This window comes from Rhinatrema bivittatum, chromosome 1 (assembly GCF_901001135.1).
Source record: "Rhinatrema bivittatum chromosome 1, aRhiBiv1.1, whole genome shotgun sequence".
Taxonomy (NCBI): Eukaryota; Metazoa; Chordata; class Amphibia; order Gymnophiona; family Rhinatrematidae; genus Rhinatrema; species Rhinatrema bivittatum.
The window spans coordinates 138,549,116-138,571,934 of record NC_042615.1 but is presented as its reverse complement, the minus strand read 5'-3'; the positions used below and the strand labels follow the sequence as shown (position 1 = coordinate 138,571,934).

Sequence of the window (22,819 nt, the reverse complement as noted above, 5' to 3'; positions counted from 1 at the left end):
CTACTCCGGTTTTTTCATAGATATGAGTTGCCGAGTCTGTTGACTCAGGCCCTGAAGACGCTCTGTGTGAATGGGATGATGCAACGGGTTCACAAAAGAAAGATCCCATATTGGTTTCCTTATGCAAAGCGTCCTTTTTCTTTCCCCTCCTGGATCCAATTCAAGAGTTAATTGATCTTGAGTGGAGCGCCCTGGAGGCAAGTTTTAAGGGGGATGCGCTTTAGTGGATGTGTACCCCTTGGATCTGAAGGCAAGGGATTAGTTACAATTCCTGAATGTGGATGCCTTGGTATGCGCTGTGACCAAGCAAACCACCATTCCAGTGGAAGAAGGGGCAGCTCTAAAAGATAACTGACATGGTGGTTAATATCAATCTCTCATTACATCAACATACATATATTACATGAGAGAGAAAATGTAACGAAGCAATAGGGTGGCGGTGACATCACGGAGCAAGATGGCAGCTTAACCAGGGAGCTCCTGCTCATCATGAGCTATTAAGTAAGCGAATCACCATCCATCCCTTCTCTTTTTGCTTGTTAATAATTTTAATTAGAAATGTTCTTTGTATTAGACTATGGAAATTTATTTCCTGCTATTCTGTTTAATGTAAACCGGTATGATTTACATCGGATGTAAGAATGTCGGTATATAAAAATTAAAAATAAATAAATATGTGGTGGGCTTGTCCTAAGGTAATGACCTTCTGGGATTCAGTAGCCCAAATTATACAACAAATACTATAGGAAGAGCTTACTTTAACCCTTGAACACGCTCTCTTAAACCTTCCCGTGGATACAACACTGGCTAAAGATAAATTGACTCAATTGATTATAATGTCCGCTAGATGCGAACTAGCCCGGCAGTGGAGATCTGTGGACCTACCCTCTATGGCAGACCTACAGCTAGACTGTATAAGCTTTGGACACTTCATAGGGGACTCGCTCTTTCATCCACTCACAACACAAGAAGATTGCAGATCTGGCAACCTCTCGGTGACTGGCTGTTTCAGAGCGCTGTATAATGTGACATAGTGTAGGAGAGAATTTGACCATAGTGATTATTATATTATTTTTTCTTACCTGTCCCTAATTTCATACTGAGACTAGAACTATGCTAGTGGTGCCAATCTGTCTTTTAAAGAGTCTACCTAGACATAATATCTGCATTGTGTGAACTGCTGTAACTGTAATCCTGCCTTTAAATGAGCTAGGCAAGATGCTGTATTGCTTAATTAGGAGAATATGTTGTCAAGATAATGCTCACCTATCGAAGGGATGGGGGGACCTACAGGAAGAGATACGATATTGGTTATGTATTACTGTATTGATATATATGCAAAATGTGTTTAAATATTGTATTACACACACTGTTCATGTTTTATTGATGCAATAAAATATAAATTAAAAAAAATGTAATGAAACAATACAAATATAATACAAATAATATCAAATATATTTATTACAAAAAACATGTAATGGTGACCAGGAAATATACAATATCTGAAATCAAGACAATACTTATGTCATAGAAATAGTATATTCAAAATCTTATGAGGGGAGGAAGTATGTAAGAGTGAATATTTTAAAAGTGGGTGCATTGGTGCAGTGTGTTTTAAAGTGATAAGAACTGTTATGAATAATTATGATATTAGTATTTTGTAGATTTTTGAATATTGTATACTATTTCTATGGCATAAGTATTGTTTGATTTCGGATATTGTATATTTCCAGGGCACCATTATATGTTTTTTGTAATAAATATATTTGATATTATTTGTATTATATTTGTATTGTTTCATTACATCAGCTCTAAAAGATGCCCAGGATAGAAGGATTGAAGCTATCCTTAAGCAGGCCTATGAGGCCATGGCAGTGAATTTGCAAATTGATTCCTGCTTGGGTTGGTTTGCATCTCTCTCAGGAAGTACAAGGAGCAGGGTCTGATGGCGGATCAGCAATGGAGCCTGGTGCCGCATTCTTAGTTGATGTGGGCTATGACTTGGTGTGGCCAGCCACTAGAGGGGTGGCTTCTGTAATAGCCTGCAAGGCGCAAGTTGTGGTTGCAAAATTGGTCGGCAGACACTATTTCCAAGTCCAGTCTCACAAGGTTACCTTTAAGGGTTCTCTCTTACTTGGCAATAAGTTGGAGAAGACGGTGAATAGCTGGGAGGAATCCAAAGTTCCTTGACTGCCGGAGGACAAGAAGGTGGTGTTGCATCCTTTTGGGGCAAGGGGCAGCTCCAGAGATTCCCGTCTGTTTCTTCCTTACAAAGGAGCAATTCAGACGTCTCATCCCTTCGGAAGACCTCAGTCCCTTAGGCCTAAGAAGCCTCGTAGAGATGCAGGCTCTGGGGCCGGAGTACCTCAGTCTTCACAATGAAGGTATGGGAGCTCTTCTACTGGATCAGGAAATTGGCAGGCGTCTGTCTCGCTTTTTTCAGAGGTGGGCCCAAATTACGATGGACCAGTGTGTCCTGGAGATGGTAAGGGACAGTTATGCTCTGGAATTTGGAGAAATTCTTGCAGATGTCTTTATGGTCTGTCCATGCAGTTCTCTGCAGAAGAGAGTGGCACTGGAAACTAAGTTAAGACAGCTTTAGAATTTGAAGGTCTTAATTCCTGTTCTCAGATTGCAGCAAAACTTGGGACGCTATTCCATTTATTTTGTTGTTCCCAAGAAAGAACAGGGGTCTTTTTGGGCCATCCTGGATCTGAAAGGGTTAATCGCCATTTGCATGTGACTCATTTCAGAATGGAAACTCTACATTCTGTCAATATAGCGATAAAAATGAGAATTTCTCATGTCTCTAGGCCTGACAGAGGCCTATGTACATATTCCCATTCATTAGGAATATCAGCGGTTTCTATGCTTTGCCATTCTGCGATGTCATTATCAATTTCAGGCCCTGCCCTTTGGGCTGGCTACAGTGTCCAGGCCTTTCTCCAAAGTCATGGTCGTGGTAACAGCATCTTTATGCAAGGAGGAAATTCTGATTTCTCCGTATCTGGATGACTGGTTGATTCGGGCCAGAAGTGCAGAATAGTCACTTCGCATCTTGCGAGATGATTTCCTTGCTCTAGGAGCTAAGCTGGGTGGTGAACCTGGCCAAGAGCATGCGATTGAATATAGAACAGGGCACAGTGTTTCTGCCAGAGAGTCACATTCAGAAGTTAATCGCTCAAATCCAGGCCCTGAGAAGGACCATCCATCCAACAGTGTGGTTGTATTTGCAGGTTCTGGGATTGATGGTGCACATGCGGCTCCTCCCGGTCCAATCCGCAGTCCCAAGACTATACAGTGAGTCTCTAATTGCTATTTATGGTGAGTGTCCAGTTACAGTGGTGGTTACAAGCAGATCATCTTAGGAAGGCTGTTTCCTGAGACACTGGCCTGGTTAGTGCTCATGACAGATGCAAGCCTTCTGGGTTGGGGGGCTCACTGTCAAGAGTTGGTGGCGTAAGATCATCAATCGGTTGGACGTGTGAGCGGTTCGACTGGCATGCTTGCAGTTCATCAAACAACTGAAAGCTTGGGCGGTAAAGATAATGTTGGACAATGCCATGACAGTAGTCTACATAAGAACACTGGGAAACCTGGCTCACTGGGAAACCTGGCTCACTGGGAAACACTGGCTCACTGGCTCACTGGGAAACCTGCCTCCAAAATATCAAACAGCTTCTCACAAGTCTCAACCTGATTCTAAATTCATCAAAAACAGAACTTCTACTCATCACACCAGAAAACAGTTCCCTCACACACACTCATCCTACCTTACCAAATACTACACAAGTGAGAGACCTAGGAGTTCTAATTGACAATCACCTAAACCTGAAAGCTAACATCAACAAAACCACCAGAGACTGCTTTTATAAGCTCCAAGTGCTGAAAAGAATAAGACCTCTGTTCCACACACATGACTTTAGAACAATTCTACAATCAATCATTTTTGCAAAGCTGGACTATTGTAATACCATCATGCTTGGTCTCCCCTCTTCACACACCAAGCCACTGCAAATGGTCCAAAATGCCTCCGCTCGTATACTCACGAACACCAGGAGAAGAGAACACATAACCCCTATCCTGATGGGCCTCCACTGGCTGCCCATCCACTTCAGAATAATCTACAAGGCCATTCTCACCATTTTCAAAAATATCCACCAATTAGCCCCAATCGATCTCCATATCCCCCTCCGACTACACCACTCTACAAGACCGACAAGAGATGCTTACAAGGGATCACTTCAAGTACCTCCAACCAAAACCACCAGACACATCACGCTAAGAGATCGGGCCTTCTCCACAGCCGGTCCAACTTTATGGAACTCCATTCCCCCCGGATCTTAGAATGGAACCTAGCATCTCAACCTTCAAGAAAAGACTCAAGACGTGGTTGTTCACGCAAGCCTTTCCTAACTCCAATATCATTTAACTCCCTTCAATCATCATGCTTCGCTAGTTATAGCATTAATAACCACCTCTTACAATGTTATCATTTACATATATAATTATCTGATCTTCTTTTTCCTTCTTAATCCAAGTTATTGTTTCCCTGTTACATGTAACTGCTTTTCTGCACTATTGTTCAAATTGTAAAGTTTATTATATTGTGCACCCCTGTTCCTTGTGAACCAGCATGACGGGACTTCTGTCTTGAATGTTGGTATATAAAAAAACTTAAATAAATAAATAAATAAAATAAGTCATCAAGGTGGAAGCAGAAGCCAACAGGTGTCGGTGAAGGTAGATTCGCTCATGGTGTGGGCAGAACAGCATCTTCAGGACATATCTGCCTCCCACATTGCCGGAAAGGATAATGTCAGGGCCGACTTCCTCAGCAGGCAGGTCTTGGACCCAGGAGAGTGGGAGTTAGCAGACAAAACCTTTTAACTTATAATGACGTGCTGGGTTCGCCCACACCTGGATTTACTGGCAACCTCCGGCAATGCAAAGGTTCCACAGTTCTTCAGTTGCAGGAGGGATCTGAGAGCACTGGGCGTTGATGCTCTCGTTCAGGATTAGCCGCAGAGTGGGGTGTTATATGCCTTTCCATCATGGCTGATGATTGGCAGGGTCATTTGGACGATTGCAAGTCACACAAACTGTACTTCTGGTGGCTCTGGATTGACCCTAGATGCTGTGGTATGCTGATCATCAGAGGCTACTGGTGGGCAGTCCTCTCAGACTGCCTCTCAGGAAGGATCTGTCGCATCAGGGACCCATAACCACATGATTATCCGGGTCGGTTTTGTCTTATGGTTTGGCCCTTTAGAGGGTTCGATTGCTGAAGTGTGGTTATTCTTCTGCAGTGATTTCCACTTTGTTCCAGGGCAGGAAATTTTCTACATCTCTAGTTTAAGAGTTTGGAGAGTGTTTAAGAGCTGGTGTATGGAGCAAGGTTCTCATCCTCTCAAAGCTGAAATTCCACTGATATTGGAGTTTTTGCAGGAGGGCTTGGTTAAAGGCTTGGCCCTTAACACTCTGAAGGTGCAGGTAGCTGCTCTCACTTGTTATAGGGGGGTGAACCAATGGTGCAGCATTATCTTCCCGTCCAGATTTTTGAAGGGAGTTAAGTATCTATGTTGTCTCTTAAGGTTCCCGGTGCCTCTTTGGGACTTTAATCTGGTCTTTCAGTTTTTTTGGCTAATGCTTGGTCTCTTTGTGGCTGCTCACCTTGAAAATAGCTTTTCTTGTTGCAATCTGTTCAGCTCGTTGGGTATCTGAGCTGCAAGCTCTTTGTTTCCATGAACCATTTCCTCAGTGACTCCGGGGTATAGTACAGCTTAGGACTGTGCCCTCCTTTTTGCTGAAAGTGGTTTCAGAGTATCATTTGAATCAGTCTATTTCCCAGTTCCTAACAGAATTGAATCCCTCTTCCTTGCACCATCGTCTTATCCACGCATTGAGACTCCGGAGCTCTGCCTGCCTCTGGTGAACTGCATGTGGAACAGGGAGCATTTCAGAGAATGCTACTCTGGAGGTTCTGGATTTAATCTTTCTACCTAAGAGCCTAAATTTGGCTTCCAGAAAATACCGGGAGTAGGAACCCTGACCATACTGAGGAGCAGGGACTTCCACTTCCAGTTGGAGTTGTCAAGTGAGATGGAACTGGACTAAGGGTCAAACAATGAGGAAGAGATGGTAGCCGGGAGAAATGCAAACGGTACCCAAATTCCACGATCTTGAGAACTCAAAGGTCCTTTGTGATCTGGTTCTACTCCTTCAGGTAGGACTGGATTCTGCTTTCTACTGGAGAGTATGCTTGATGAGAGTTTGGAAGGATAAAAAACTGGGCCCAGGTTTTGTCTGGATTGGTTGAGCTGCCTTAGGCTAACATCGTTCCTGTTGATGAGGTCTAGGCAGAAGTCACTGCTGTTGCTGAGCCAGAAGAGGTGGGAGCCGATATCATTTGATAAGATTGGAAAGGGCGTGTCTAAAAATACAGTCTCTTATAAAAGAAGGAGGAGCATCTCGAAGAAGGATTCTCAGGTCCTGTTGAGAGATTGGACCACCACATTCTGTTCCTTTTTCTGAGAACCATTTCTATGAGCTTTTCTCCGAAGAGGTGCTCTCCTAGATATGGTACATCCGCTATCTTTTTATGAGCTTCATCATGAATGCTGCTGGCTCTCAGCCAGGCCTTACATTGTGCCCCTATGGAGGCAGATGAGATATGCAAAATACCATTGAATAATTCATAAACAGAGCGAAGAAAATGCTGTATGTACTCTTTTATGTCTAGAAAAGATTGAGGATACTAATTTCCTCCTTCAGTGTGGGGAAGGAAGGGTTTAAACTTTTGCATGCTGTCATGTAGATATTGCACCATTTAAAATTGGTGAATAGAAATACAAGCAGTAAATAATGAGATTTGAAGAACTTTTTTTTCCCAAAATTGTCAAGAAATCTGGAGTCTTTCCGTGGAGGCAAATTCGAATATATTCTCCTCATCTTTGCTTTTTTCAGTGTGGATTCCATGACGAGGTAACTGTCAGTCCAAACCCCAGTGACTTTTGTATTCCCTGCCTAAGATCCAACATTCTTGCTGTATGCAGACAGCTTATAGGAGTTTCCCACATTCTCATTTGCAATTGATTAAGAATGTTGTGAACTAGAAAAGCTGCTGGTTCTGATTTCCAGGATTTTAGAAGACCAACAACCTCCGAATAGGGATATTTGTTTTTATGTATATTTATGCTGAGTGTGTTGTCCATCTTTTATATAAATTTAGAATAAGGTCTTTCGGAGGAAAGGTATGCTCTGGAGGGATCTAGAAGCTGGTCAAAAGGTATTCTGTCAAATCTTCTTCAGACCACAAGGTTATAGGCACACTAATCCAGGATCTCAATTATGAAGAGGGTGAATTGGGAGGGTCTCTTGACTGTGCCTGAGGGGAGAAATTCTGCTCTATCACCACTGAAAGACTTAACTCCGCTGCAGCCATGTGGGATGGGGAAGAACCTCTGAGGAGGGGTTCTGATGATGTATTCACCCTAATAGGAGAGACTGGGCTCCCTCCTATGCTGCTTTATCCTCAATGTAAGACGGTCATCACTATTCAACCCCAAGGCTCCAGCCTGCTGGACCGATGAGCAGGAGTTCCTTGAAAATTCCCCCAACTCTTGTCCCAGTGAGGCAAACAATGCTGCATTATGGGAGAAAGTCTGACTAAGGCTTCTGAGAGACTTACACAGTTCCTCCATCCTGCAAGTCCTGGAATGTTGAGAACGTGGGGACATTCGCGCAGAGGCATAACAGTTCGCCTGATTACAGTTGGGTCCAAGGCAACAATAGCACAACTCACGGCCATTGGTGAGGGACATTACCTTATCGCAGATACAGTTCTTAATCCCGCTCAATGTGGGGTTTTTCTTGCTGAAGTTTTTCCTTTTTGGTGTTTGTTTGTAATTAGAACCAAACCTAAGAAAAAACATGATTGGGAAAGGTAGAATGTCCAGACTTATAGACCAGTATCCCAGATAATGAGGGGAGCTTAATAGCAGTCCTAGACTAGGTCCACCTCTTTCACTGAAGGAATAGAGGGAGACTGCAGATCTGTTAGCTTCAGGAGAGGTACTTAATACAGAGTGTCTTAGGCTCAGAATTATAGAGAGAAGGTGGGGGTCTGAGGAGACAGAGAAGTAGTGAGCCCTGACTTGAGGCTTTGATGGCAGTTGACTACCTGTTTGTGCTGGCATCGGATAGCCTCCACTTAAGCTAAGACTGCTGAATAGCCCATCAGAGAGACTATAATGCGCCCTTGCACCTAGAACCATGCCATGGGAGGCAATGTTTTGTTTTATAGCACTAAAAAGTGCTGTGCTGTTGTGGATGCTGGAGGGCAGTGAGGCAACTAAAAGAGAAAACAATTGAAGAAAAAAAACAAAAATTTAAAGATTGTAAGGATATTATCTAGAGAAACTAAATACTCATCCGTGCTTGTATTAAGACAAAAAATGACTGAGGAGGCTCACGAAGCAATGCCCACATAGGAATTCCTGCACATGCTTAGCAGAGTTAAAAGCTCTCCTAGCTAGGAGAGATGAGTCCGTTCGGTGCCACCAGAATGTCATGACTAATTCAGCCTGTTTATTGACAGAAAATTAAAAAAAAAATTGGGGATGTTATTCTTCCTCCTCAAAATTTAAAAAAATGAAAGGTAATCTAATAGTTTCTTGCATTTTGGAAAATACATTTTTAACACAAGTTAAAAAGTGTATGTTGGCATTGCACAGAGGTGTTTTTTGCTTCACTTCCTTTCTGGTTCCTGCTGTGAAAAGCTCAGTGCCATTTGTAGAAATGTGCAGTAGCTTCAAAACTTGCTGTTCCTCCAGCTCTCTAAAGACAGAGTGTCATCAGTGTCCAGCAGTGATGAGAACAAAGGCACAGGTTCTTGCTGCTCACAGTCTGGTCCTCTCTTTGCAACATGAGTGGCCTCTCAGGAACACACACACACACATACACCTACACCTATGGGGTCTCATGGCATACAGCCCTGTAAAAATTATAACTGATCCTAAAATCACTTTAGGATACTCTAGTTCTTCAATACCGTATATCCTCAGAAACCTCCTCCATTACAAAACACCATTACCCGATAGCCCCAGAGCTAAAACTCTAGAGTGTCCATGTTAATGCTAGAATGAACATAAATTTTCCAAAAATCAGTAGAAAAAAATAACTCCATTTTTTTCCACTGAAATTCTTCCATTTCTATTCATTATAATAAACACTGATAAATTCCTGGGAAAAATAAAAACTGAAAACAAAGGTCCCTAGTGATAATAAAGCTCCATTAGGTTGTCTTGAAAACTTTCAGGACGCTTCTCTTGTTCATCAACACTCCTATATTGTCACACCCATATAGGCCTCATGCTGTTTCTAAAGATTTATACTAGCACAAGTATGAACCCTATCACATTTACACATCCAACAGAGCTATGCAACATTCACTGTCACACAGGAAGGGGAAGCAGAAACAGAGGCTGTGATGGAATGCTACAGAGAGCAAACATGAGAGTTAGATAATGATTACCCCAAGATCTTGCCTCTGTGATACACATCAGTTTCTCACCCTCTCATCAAGAACTGCTCTTTTGAATTTCTGTATTCCAATGCATGACTCTAAACTTTTTGTTTTAAATTTTAAGTCACCAACCTCTTGACCACTTGTAAAGATTTCTTTCATCACTTAATTTTTTTTTCTTTCATCTGGAATGTCTACCCTGTTGCAGATCTTTGTATCATCTGTGAAATGCCACACTTTTCCTACAAACATGTTTGCAATGTCACTTAAAAAATATCAAATAAAAGTGGAACATTGACTGATAACTGAAGCTGTTACATCCTAGTGATTTCCAAACCTGTTGTCAGGATCCCTCAGCCAGTGAGGATGTCCACATTGAATATGCATGAAATAAATATATATTATAAACCCAGTATATGCAAATTTATCTTAACTGTATGTATTTTGCTCCTCTGGAAAAAGCCCTGGGCTGGATGGCTACCCAATAAGTGTTATGGCTGCCGGCTGCCCATAGCAGGCTCAACTCACATCATGTCATGCTTGGCTCACTGCCCCTGGTGCACTTGCGGTGTTGGCCACTTCCTGCCGCAGCATTCCTCCTAGCTCCTTGTGCTCCACGTGGCGGCTGAGATGCCGCCGACCAGCGTTCCGACCCTGGGTCTTCCTTTAAAGGGCCAATGGCAGAAACTCCAGGTTCATCCCTGGCTGATGACATCACAGGCCCAGAATATTTAAGCCTGCAATCACCACTAACTGACTTGGCAACGAGTTCCCTGGTTCCTTTTGGTGCCTGTTCCTTTTTCACGGACCTGTTGTTCCTGCTCGTCTGATCTCTGCGGTTCCTGTCTCAGCGCTTCCCACTCCTCGGGGCCTGGCTCAGCGCTACTTCACCTGGACTCTCAGCACTTCCCGCTCCTCGGGGCCTGGCTCAGCGCCACTACATATGGGTCCCTGCTGCACTGCCATCTGCTTCTCAGGACCTCCCACGATAATCCTACACTGAGGATCTTGCTCCAGAGCTTTTACCCATCAAGACCTGGCTCAGCGCTGTAACTCTACTGGACTGTGTCTCAGTGTCCCCGCTCCTCTGGGCACTCCCCAGCCCTTTTACTCTGCGCTGCTTCTCTACTGGCACCTGCTACAGTGGGTCTCCCGCTCTAGCCCTTATTCAGCATACCACAGTTTGTCTCCACACCTGCACCTCCTCATCTCAAGGCCACCCCTACATGGCCCTGCTCTACAGTCTTTGGAGCTACAGTGGTCTTGCATCCCTGGAGACTCTCTCTTCTTCCCCCTCCGAGATTGCTCCTCTCTTGGACTGTACCTAACCTCTCTGACACTCACTGCATCCAGTCGTCTACTGTCTCCGGGACCAGCCTTACAGAGGTACTCAACCTGTGGGGAACGAGGGCCGGTCCCAGTGAAGTCCCAGCTTGCCTCTGTTCCCGGCCAGCCTCACCTCCCGACGGTGGGGACCTGTGGGGCCCAACCCCTCAGGTAGCATCAACCCCACCTCGGGCCAAGGATCCACAATTCCTAACAGATTGACAAGTCCATGGACCCGGCGGAGGCCTCGGCAATTCAAGCCATCCCTGATCTGGCACAGAAGATCATCGAACAACAAAAGATCCTGGAAACTCTAGCGGCTGCAGTAGAGAATCTAAGTACCCGACTGGACGCCACCGTAGCGGTAACTACGCCATCTCCCAGACCCAACACCTCTTGCCTCCATGCTGGTCTCATGGTCGACCGTTCCTTTACCAGCACCTCCATGTTTCTCTGGGAACCCCCTGTTGTGCAGGGGTTTCTGAACCAGTGTAATATGCATTTCTGTCTGCAGCCTGCTTATTTCCCAGATGTGATCACTAAAACCACCTACATCCTCTCTCTCCTAGATGGCAAGGCTTTGGCCTGGCCCTCACCCCTTTGGGAGTGTGTGGACCCGGTCCTCCGAGACCTGCCCAGGTTTCTTGCTTTGTTCCGCTCTGTCTTCGATGACCCAGGCAGACACTCCACATCCGGATCCACGCTCATTCATCTCTGGCAAGGACCCTGGCTTCTGAGCTACATTGGGATCTCGATTGTCTTCGAGCCATCTTTCTGGAAGGATTAAACTCTCGAATCAAAGACGAGTTGATGGCCCGTGTGCTGCCTTCATCCCTGGATTCTCTAATTGACCTCGCTGGACGGATAGATCGGCGTCTCCAGGAACGTTCGCAGGAAGTCCAAGCTTCCAAGAGGTCTATGGCGAGCTTGTGCCGCATTCGACGCTTTCCTTCCCCTAGAGTGGACTCTGTTCCCCAAAACAAGACTGGAGAGGAGCCTATGCAAATGGTTGAGGTAAGCTTTCACCCGAAGAACGACGCCAGCGGTCGGGCATCTGCCTCTACTGCAGTAATTCCGGACACGAACTGCCCGCCTGTCCCATGTGTCTGGGAAACTCCTGGGCCTAGGTTCAGCAGGAGGACTGCTCCTAGGCCTGACTTCTCCATCTCTTCCATTAACTCTTCCAGTTTCTATCCAAGTGAACAATCAAGAGTTCCATACCTTGGCTCTTGTGGATTCAGGAGCTGGAGGTAATTTTATTTTTAAGCAACTGACGGATCGCCTTCGGATCCCCACCATCCACACATTGGTGCCTCTGCTTCTTTCATCTATCCACGGAGGGGTTACCCATGTTACGACTCTTTCATCTGCTCACGGAGGGGTTCATCTTGCCCGGACAGGTTACCCATGTTACGACTCCACTCCATCTATGAACCGGATCTCTGCATGTGGAGTCCATCTCCTTTCATGTTTTGGACAAAGCCATACACCCGATGGTCTTGGGCTTGCTGTGGCTACAAAAGCATGCTCCTCAGTTTGACTGGGCCACGCTGCAACTCTCTCACTGGGGGCCCTCCTGTCATTCCAACTGTCTGGAGCCTGTCTCGCCCCGGCTTTGTCTCAATACCCTCACTCTTACCTCCAGGCCTTCCTCCTCAATATTCAGCCTTTGCAGATGTGTCCTCCAAAAGGCCGCTGACACCCTGCCTCCACACCGAGCCTATGATTGCGCTATCAATCTGCTGCCCAATACCGAGCCGCCTCGGGGCAGGATTTACCCATTTTTCCTCACCGAGACACAGGCCATGACCGAATACATCTGCGAGAACCTGGCTAAACGATTCATTCAACCCTCTAAGTCTCCCGCCGGAGCAGGTTGTTTTTTTTTGTTGGAAAAAAAGATGGTTCACTCCGTCCCTGCATCGACTACCGGGGTTTGAACGAGATTACCCAGAAGGACCATTATTCTCTTCCCCTCATTTCTGAGCTTTTCGATAGACTCCAAGGGGCAAATAATTTTTCCAAACTGGTCCTCAGGGGAGCCTATAACCTGGTTCGTATCCACGAGGGAGACGAGTGGAAGACAGCTTTTAATACAAGATACGGCCACTACGAATATCTCGTGATGCCGTTTGGCCTTTGCAACGCCCCAGCTGTCTTCCAGAACTTAATGAATGAGGTCTTCAGGGATTTGTTATACCAATGCGTCGTGGTGTATCTCGATGACATACTAATTTTTTCCAAAGACCTGCAAAGCCCACCAGCAAGACGTCGCCTGCATCCTCCAGCGTCTCTGAGAAAAACCAGCTTTACGCCATGCTAGAAAAATGCTCTTCTGAACAGGAGACGGTACCCTTCCTTGGATACATAGTCTCGAGCCAAGGCTTCAGAATGAAACCTCTGAAGCTAAAAAGCATCCGGGACTGGCCTCATTCGGTCTCTACAAAGGTTTCTTGGCTTTGCCAATTATTATCGTTCCTTCATCCATCACTACTCCATTCTCACCGCACCTCTTATGGCCATGACCCGCAAGGGGTCCAATCCGTCTCTCTGGTCGCCTGAGGCCGTAACTGCTTTTCAAGACCTCAAAACTGCCTTCCCCTGTGAGCCATCAACATCCTGATCCCAGATGCCCGTTTATTGTTGAGGTCGACGCCTCTGAAGAGGGAGCTGGGGCAATCTTAAGCCAGTACTCTGCCAATCAAACGTTAAACCCATGCTCCTTTTTTCCTAGACGTTTTTCTCCTGCTGAACGAAACTAACACTATAGGAGGTAAGGCGCTCCTGGCTATTAAATTAGCCTTCGAAGAGTGGTGTCCCTGGCTTGAGGGAGCTCAGCATCAAATCACGGTGTACACCGACCACAAGAACCTTGAGTACCTGCACCGGGCTCAATGCATGAATCACCGCCAGGCTCGCTGGGCCCTCTTTTTTACTCAATTTAATTTTCTGCTGTGCTACCGACCAGCCAATAAGAATAGTCGGGCTGATGCTCTCTCAAGGTCCTTTGTCCCAGAGGATGTGCCGGACCCTCCTTAGCACATTATAGACCCGGCTAAGGTCATCCTGGCAGCCACTTACCCGGTTCCACCTGGGAAGACGAAAGTACCACGCCAGCTACACCGGAGAGTACTCCGCTGGGCCCACGATTCCCTCACCACAGGGCACCCCGGGTAGCCCACAGCCTTGGCCGCCCTCCAGCGATTTTATTGGTGGCCAACCATGAGGAAGGATGCACAGGCCTATGTGGAATCTTGCCCTTCTTGTGCTCACTACGAACCTCCAGTAGGACGCCCATGGGGTCTCTTACAACCTCTACCAATCCCTAGCTTGCCATGGACCCACATTGCAACAGACTTTATTGTCCACCTTCCAGTGGCAACAACATCATCTGGGTCATTGTGGACCGCTTTTCAAAAATGGCCCACTTTGTTGCTCTGCCTGGCCTTTCATCGGCCCCACAACTTGCTCAACTATTCATCCACCATGTCTTCCGACTCCATGGCCTTCCTAAATACATCCAGTCGGACCGCAGAGTTCAGTTTACAGCCCGTTTTTTTAGAAAATTCAACGTCTCTCTGGATTTCACCTCCTCATATCACCCCCAAGCCACTGGGCAAGTGGAAACAACCAACGGGACTCTCAAGCAATTTCTATGTGCCTATGTCAATCTCCGGCAAAACAATTGGGCTGACCTCCTTCCCAGGATGGAGTTCACATTAAATTCTCACCCCTCATCATCCACTGGCTCCTCACCGTTCCAGGTAGGCTACGGACGTCAGCCTCTTCCTCCATTACCCTTACTATTGTCCATTCCTTCACCAGCAGCTCAGACATCTGCCCAGCTCTGGAACAGTACAAAGCAGTTACTATATAAAGCGGCCCAAAGAGCCAAGAAGTTCTTTGATGCCCATCACCGTGTAGGACCTCAGTTCAAACCAGGCGACAAGGTGTGGCTTAGCACCCGATTCATCAGTCTCAAGCTCCCATCTTCATGCTTCGCACCCAGATACAGTGTTCCGCTGGTTGGCCTCGGTTACTTACAAGCCTTCCCTCAAGAACCACAACGCCTTCCATGTATCTTTGCTAAAACCCTTTGTATTATCCAGATTGTACAAGAGGCCGCCCGAGCCACAACCGCTGTCTTCCGAGGCTGATGTGGTATACCAAGTGCGAGAGGTCCTTTATCTGCGAAGATGTGGGAAGAAATGGGAGTACCTTCTTTCTTGGGAGGGTTTCGGACCGGAGGAGAATAGTTAGGAACCAGCCGCCAATATTCATGATAAAACCCTCATCAAGCAATTCCATGCCACACATCCATTGAAACCGAAACCCCCGGGAGGGGGGGTACTGTTATGGCCGCCAGCCGCAACCGCCCACGGCAACCTCATCTCGCGTCATGTCATGCTTGGCTCACTGCCCCTGGTGCACTCGCGGCGTTGGCCAGTCGCTGCTGCCACGTTCCTCCTGCCTCCCTGTGCTCCACGTCGCACTGGGATGCCGCCGACCAGCGTTCTGACCCTGGGCCTTCCTAGGCGTGAGTGCGTGCCCTCTGTCCTCTCTTTAAAGGGCCAGTGGCGGGAACTCCAGGTTCATCCCCGGCTGATGACTTCACAGGCCCGGGATATTTAAGCCTTACCTCCAACCACCACTAACCGACTTGGCAAGGAGTTCCCTGGTTCCTTTTGGTGCCTGTTCCTTTTCCACAGACCTGTTATTTATTTATTTATTTAGGGCATTTATATACTGACGTACGTTGGGAACATCTCGTCGGTTTACAAAGAACAAAACTAGCAACAGGCTTTACATGGAACAAGTAACCAAAGGAACAAGGAATGCAAGAGTAAGAGGGCGGACAGGGAACGAAAGCACTAAGGAGGGTAGGGGAAGGGGGAGAGGTGATCTAAAATATAAAGTAGAAAATTGTACATATTTACAAAAAGGCATAGGAGCTTACATCACCAGGTTAGAGGGCGGGAGTAAATCTTGTTATATACAGGTTAAATACAAACGGCAGTAAATCATGTTATATACAGGTTAACTAATAGAAAGGTCAATTGAGATGCATTTAGTTCAAGGGATTGCAATAGGTTCCTGGCTGTTGTAGGGGGGGTGGAGGAGGGAGGCAGACGGTTAGGTGTAGGAGTGGGTGAAGAGCCAGGTCTTCAGGTTCTGTTTGAAGATTGTGGGGCAAGTTTCTTGTTGTCCTGCTCTTCTGATCTCTGCGGTTCCTGTCTCTGTGCTTCCTGCTCCTCGGGGCCAGGCTCAGTGCTACTACATTTGGGTCCCTGCCGCACTGGCTTCTGCTCCTTGGGACCTCCCACGGTAATCCTACACTGAGGATCTTGCTCCAGACCTGGCTCAGCACTGTAACTCTACTGGACTGTGTCCTCTGGGCACTCCTCAGCGCTTTTACTACAAAAGGTCCTATCAGCACATTGCCATGTCCCGAGCAGTTCCTCTGCGCTGCTTCTCTACTGGCACCTGCTACAGCGGGTCTCCCACTCTAGCCCTTATTCAGCATACCACAATTCAAGTCTCTGCACCTGCACTTCCTCATCTCAAGGCCACCCCCACATGGCCCTGCTTAACAGTCTTCGGAGTACAATGGTCTTGCAACCCTGGAGACTCTCTTCTTCCCCCTCCGAGAGTGCTCCTCTCTTGTACTGTACCTAATCTCTCTGATACTCGCTGCATCCAGTCGTCTACTCTCTCCAGGACCAGCCACACAGAGGTACTCCTAAGTTCGGCCAGCACCCAGGGCTCAACCTGTGGGGAACGAGGCCCGGTCCTGGTGAAGTCCCACCTTGCCTCTGTTCCCGGCCAGCCTCGCCTCCCGACGGTGGGGATCTGTGTGGCCCAACCCCTCAGGTAGCATCAACCCGACCTCGGGCCAAGGGTCCACAATTCCTAACAATAAGATTTTTTTCTAAGGAATTATGTCCTCTCTTGTTGGACCTTTTCAATATTTTACTAAGTCCTTTTGCTTCTAGTAGTTATCTGTCAGATGCAGTTATTTCGGCTCTTCATAAACCAGGAAGGTCCCTCTTCATTGTGGCTTGCATTACCCAGTTTCCCGTATTAATGCAGACATTAAATTGTTGGTGAAGATTCTGCAACTGTGTTTAGAGAAATTCTTGCCCAGCTAGATTCAGGTGGTTCAAACAGGCTTCATTTAAAGGCCGCTTTTCTACATCCAGTACCCAGACTTTGTTCAATATTATTCATTTGGCCTGAGTGGAGTGTCCCTGGCCTAGAGATATCCCATGATGCAGAAAAGGCCTTTGATAAGCTTTCTTGGCCTTTTTTCTTTGCGGTCTTGCAGAAATTTGGCATACCCAAAGGCTTTATTTCTTGGATACAAACAATTTATTGGAATGCTTGCACCCGGGTATGTCTCAGTGGGCATACTTCTTCCTTTTTCAGAGAGTAAGAGGCATCCGGTAGGGTTTCCCCTTTCTTTTCTATTTAATTTAGCCTCTAAAACAGCAAATTCAAGAGAATGACAGTGTTTGGGTGTTTATCCTCCTTTGAGAGATGTAAAATCTCTTTATATATGGATGATGTCTTACGGACGTTGCTAGATCTGCTGTTTCTACATAAATATGGTACTGTGTCAGGAAGGGGCTTTAGTGTGTAACCTTCCAGTGCTCTTGGCATCCCCTGCTGAGAATTTGGGGATCAGAAGAATTTTTATATCACATCTAATTATTGCCCATATTTTAAAGGTCTGGTGCCAGGTTTGTAAACTCATGAAGTTAATACCTGAACGGTTATCTGCCATTATCCCTTTGTGTAAAAATCCCTGCTTGTCTCCCTCTACTTTTTCACTGGATGCATATTCCTGGTCATACTCGAGCCTCCACGTTGTGAGTCAGTTGTGGGAGGGGCAGACATTCTAAACCTTTGCTGATCTCTGTACCACCTAAGAAAAAATGTATTTTAAATGGCTACAGAAGCCTGTTGGTCTTTTTGGTGGAAGAAGAGTCTACCCCCCTTCTATTAAATGGGCCTAGAATTCTGATCTTCAGATTAGTTTAAATCAGGATGACAAGCCAATGTTGTGGCTTGCAGCTCACAAGATTTCTATTTGTTCCTGTCAGTGGGAATTAATGTTTCCCACTGTTTGGTACATTGCAAGTTGTTGTCTTATCTGATTTAAGCAATCAGGCATACTATTACTCTGTTTTAGAAGAATGCTCCTTAGCTAGATTTTTGGCACAGACAAGTTGCAGAAATCTCTGCCATTGAGCGAATAATTGCAGGTCTCAGGAAGAAGGTAGATAGACATGAGAACACTTGGTAAAGATATTGGTCATGGAGGAGGGATAACCTGAAATCTTTTCTTTTTATACCTCTGATTTTCTTATGATGCCTTGTTCTTTTTGATCATGATAATGTATGAACATGAGCTCAGAGAGGCTGATGTGGTATACCAAGTGCGAGAGGTCCTTTATCTGCGAAGGTGTGGGAAGAAATGGGAGTACCTTCTTTGGTGCAGTCTGATAACATTACCCTCATGACATGGCTAACTCAGCACTGCTTGTCCCCTGCAAACATATAAATAGCCACTTAAACTCAAAGCACTATTGTTTGAAAATAAGGTTAATTGCCCAATGAAAGCAAACAAAATCATCTTGATTAGTCCAGATAGTGTTCTTTGTCACACCACTGCCTTGTCAATGATCATGTGACAAATGCAAAGCAATGAAGAGTAGGTTGTGGTGCTCTCATATACTGAAAAAAACTGTTCCAATATGCTGCTGGGGCAAATGCTGAGGTTGCTAACAGTAAAGTAGATATCACAGCAAGCAAAAGAAACTGGCAGCCCTCACCAGAGAATTTTTTTTTTTTAAACTTTAGTTGTCATTTACAATTCAGCTTTAGCTTTGGAGGTATCGGCGTGCATATGTGAGCGATAGTATATGCAGGACTTTTGTACCTAAGTGTCCCTGAAATAAGCAGTGTTACTGTTAATTACTTCATATTTCTGAGCACTTCTGTTGTATTTTGATGAGTCAAATCTAATTTTAACATATTTTTCCATCTGACTTTGTTTCCCTTTTAAATTGCAGGTGAGGTGGTTAACTTGGATCATAGTGTCCCTTACGGGGACTGGTTTGAAAGTGTGTCTTGTCCACACTACTTTGCAGAGCTCGTGATATATGTAGGCATGAGTGTCACTTTTGGAGGCTGGAACTTGACCTGGTGGCTCGTGGTGATGTATGTGCTGTTCAATCAGGCACTGGCTGCAGTTCTGTGCCATGAATTTTACCAGAAAAATTTTGTATCTTACCCAAAGCATCGGAAAGCACTGATACCATTTGTTTTTTAAAATTACTTTCATAGTTAATGTTATTGTGGACTATTTTGTTTTCAAAATCAAATTAGCAATATTTGGAGAATGGAAATTAATGCTGATGTTATGAAAGTTTCTTCCCTCTTAAGTACAAGTTGATATTACACCAGAAATCATGTGTCAAGTTTTTTTTGTTGAACAAATCTAGCTTTGTCTCTGAAAGAAAATATGGACTCTTGGTTGTGCAATACACTATGAGCTCCTAGCTCCTGAGACATGGAAGTTCAAATCTTGTGCTCTCACTGCCTCTTTGGGTACCTGGATAAACTTTGTGCTTCAGTTTCCTAAAAGTATTTGGATACTAATGTAGCCAAACATTCCATGATAGAAATGGTTGCATTTCTGAAGTAGTATAATCTGATAGAATATTAATTTGAATTAAAAGCACTATATAGAGTAAATTTAAAAGGAAAATTAGTTTCTTACCTGATAATTTTCGTTCCTGTAGTACCAAGGATCAGTCCAGGACACCTGGGTTGTGACTCCGCACCAGTAGATGGAGACAGATTAAAACTTGTGGGCGGAGCCATATATAAGCCCCTGTGCCAGTCACAGCCCCTCAGTCATACGTAATGTCAAAGTAGAAAAATTCAAAAGCCAACATAGCTAACCATAGAAACTTACTAAGTAAAATAACTCCAACACCCCTACAGGAAAAACAGACTCTCCAACCGGGAGAGCGAACAAAAGAAGGGGTCAGCGTATTAAAAAACAACAATGAGCGGACTCTCCATTACTATAGCGCCACACTGCGGGCGGGATCCTGGACTGATCCTTGGTACTACAGGAACGAAAATTATCAGGTAAGAAACTAATTTTCCTTTCCCTGTACGTACCAGGATCAGTCCAGGACACCTGGGATGTACCAGAGCTAAGTTATCGAGGGTGGGAAGCAGAGAGTCCCGCTCGGAGTACCCTCTCTCCAAATCCCCCAGCATCAGTAGCTTGAACATCCAATCGGTAATGTTTAATGAAGGTATGCAACGATTTCCAGGTAGCCGCCCTGCAAATCTCTTGAGACGACACCTGAGAAGATTCCGCCCAGGACGCCGCATGAGATCTCGTCGAATGAGCTCGAAGACCCACTGGCGGTGTTTTACCGCGCAGAATGTACGCGGAACCAATGGCCTCCTTGAGCCAACGGGCGATCGTTGTGCGGGACGCCGCAGAACCTTTCTTCGGACCCGACGTCAACACAAACAGATGATCCGTTAAACGAAAAGAATTTGTGACCTCTAGATAGCGAAGAAGAGACCTCCGCACATCTAGTTTTCTCAAATCCCTCAACTTCGGGTCGGAAGAATCACCAACCGCGAAAGCGGGAAGTTCAATCGATTGATTCAAATGAAAAGCCGATACGACCTTAGGCAAGAAAGAGGGAACGGTCCGCAAGGAAACCCCTGAATCAGAAAAGCGCAAGAAGGGCTCTCTGCAGGATAGAGCTTGCAACTCAGAAACCCGGCGAGCCGAAGCAATGGCTACCAGGAATACAGTCTTTAACGTGAGATCTTTGATCGTAGAATGCTTCAGAGGCTCAAAAGGAGCTGAGCATAAGGACGAGAGCACCCAGTTGAGGTTCCAAGAAGGACAAGGGAGCCGCAAAGGAGGACGGAGGTGTTTCGCTCCCCGAAGGAAACGGGAGATATCCGGGTGGAGAGCCAGGGAGACTCCCCGAATCTTACCACGCAAACAACCAAGCGCCGCGACTTGGACCCGTAGGGAACTGCACGCTAAGCCTTTGGCCAGCCCAGCCTGGAGAAAAGCCAAAATATCGGGAATAGCAGCGGAAGTGGGACTAAGACCCCGCTCCACGCACCACTCCTCAAAGACTACCCAGACTCGAACATAAGCCAGAGACGTGGATTGTTTTCTGGATCTCAGCAACGTAGCAACTACCGCGTCCGAGTAACCTTTTTGCTTCAACCGATACCTCTCAAAAGCCATGCCGCGAGACAGTAGTGATCCGCATCCTCCAAACAGACGGGACCCTGACGAAGGAGCCCCGGAAACCCCTGTAGACGAAGGGGTGCCGCCACCGACAACTGGACCAGGTCCGCAAACCACGGACGGCGCGGCCACTCCGGCGCCACCATGATCACGTTGGACGGGTGCAAATCTATGCGCCGCAGTATCTTGCCGATCATGGGCCATGGTGGGAACACATACAGTAGCACCTCCGCCGGCCAGGGAAGTGCTAACGCGTCGACCCCTTCTGCTCCTCTTTCTCGGCGTCGACTGAAAAATCTCGGAGCCTTTGCGTTGTTCCACGTGGCCATGAGATCCATGTGGGGCGTTCCCCAAGTCCTGCAAATGAGAAGAAACGCTTCTTCCGCTAGCTCCCACTCTCCGGGATCCAGGTGGTGTCGGCTGAGGAAGTCCGCCTGGACATTGTCGGCTCCTGCTATGTGAGACGCAGCGAGATCGCTGAGATGCCGCTCTGCCCAGGCCATCAAGGAACATGCTTCCTCCGCTACTTGAGGACTTTTCGTCCCTCCCTGGCGATTGATGTAAGCCACGGTGGTCGCGTTGTCCGACAATACTCGGATTGCCTTTCCTCGTACAAGGGGTAGAAAAGCTTGCAATGCCAGACGGACCGCCCTGAACTCTAGGCGGTTGATAGACCACCGGGTCTGATCTTCTGACCATAGACCCTGAACCGATTTCTCTTGGCAAACTGCACCCCAACCGGAAAGACTGGCATCCGTGGTCACCACTGTCCAGTTGGGAAGAAGAAGAGATACTCCACAGGAGAGATGTTTGGAATCCAGCCACCAGCCCAGGCTGGAGCGCACCTGATTCTCGAGAGGCAGTGGAAGATAATATTCCTCTGAGATCGGTTTCCAGCGGGACAACAATGAAGACTGCAGTGGCCGCAGGTGAGCGAACGCCCAAGGGACTAACGCCAGCGTTGAGGCCATAGATCCGAGAACTGTCAGGTAATCGCAGACTCGCGGACGGTGTTGAGACAAAAGTCGTCGTACCTGAGACTGTAGTTTGCATATCCGATCCTGAGAGAGAATCACTCTGCCCCGTTTTGTGTCGAAAACGGCTCCAAGGTACTCCAAGGACTGAGTGGGTTCCAGATGACTCTTGTTGTAGTTGACCACCCAGCCGAGGGACTGCAAGAATTGTAGCACCCTGGATACCGCTTGCCGACACAGGCTCTCTGACTTCGCCCGAATCAGCCAGTCGTCGAGGTAAGGGTGAACCAGTAGGCCTTCCCGACGTAAGTGCGCCGCCACTACCACCATCACTTTCGTGAATGTCCGAGGCGCTGTCGCCAGGCCAAACGGAAGAGCCCGGAACTGGAAGTGTCTGCCCAGAATGCAAAACCGCAGAAACCGCTGGAAGGCTGGCTGGATGCCCACATGAAGGTATGCTTCTGTGAGATCTAGTGACGCAAGGAATTCGCCTGGCCGCACTGACACGATCACCGAACGAATGGTTTCCATCTTGAAGTGAGGGACCCGAAGACATCTGTTGACTCCTTTCAGATCCAGTATGGGTCGGAAAGTGCCGTCCTTCTTGGGAACTATGAAGTAAATGGAGTACCGGCCCTTGCCGTACTGATCGGCCGGAACTGGAGAGATGGCCCCCAAGCTTTCTAG

General features: G+C 46.5%; 1 protein-coding gene across 2 annotated transcripts in view; it reads left to right on the top strand.

Annotated features, from left to right (window-relative positions):
- SRD5A3 (steroid 5 alpha-reductase 3) overlaps positions 1–19,612 on the top strand; it is a 61,480-nt gene extending 41,868 nt beyond the window's left edge. For both annotated transcript variants that reach the window (XM_029587527.1, XM_029587520.1), the window contains exon 5: positions 18,928–19,612. In XM_029587527.1, coding sequence (XP_029443387.1) covers positions 18,928–19,187 — 260 coding nt within the window. In that variant the 3' untranslated portion in view covers positions 19,188–19,612. The remainder of the gene's footprint in view (positions 1–18,927) is intronic.
- Positions 19,613–22,819: the final 3,207 nt, after the last annotated feature.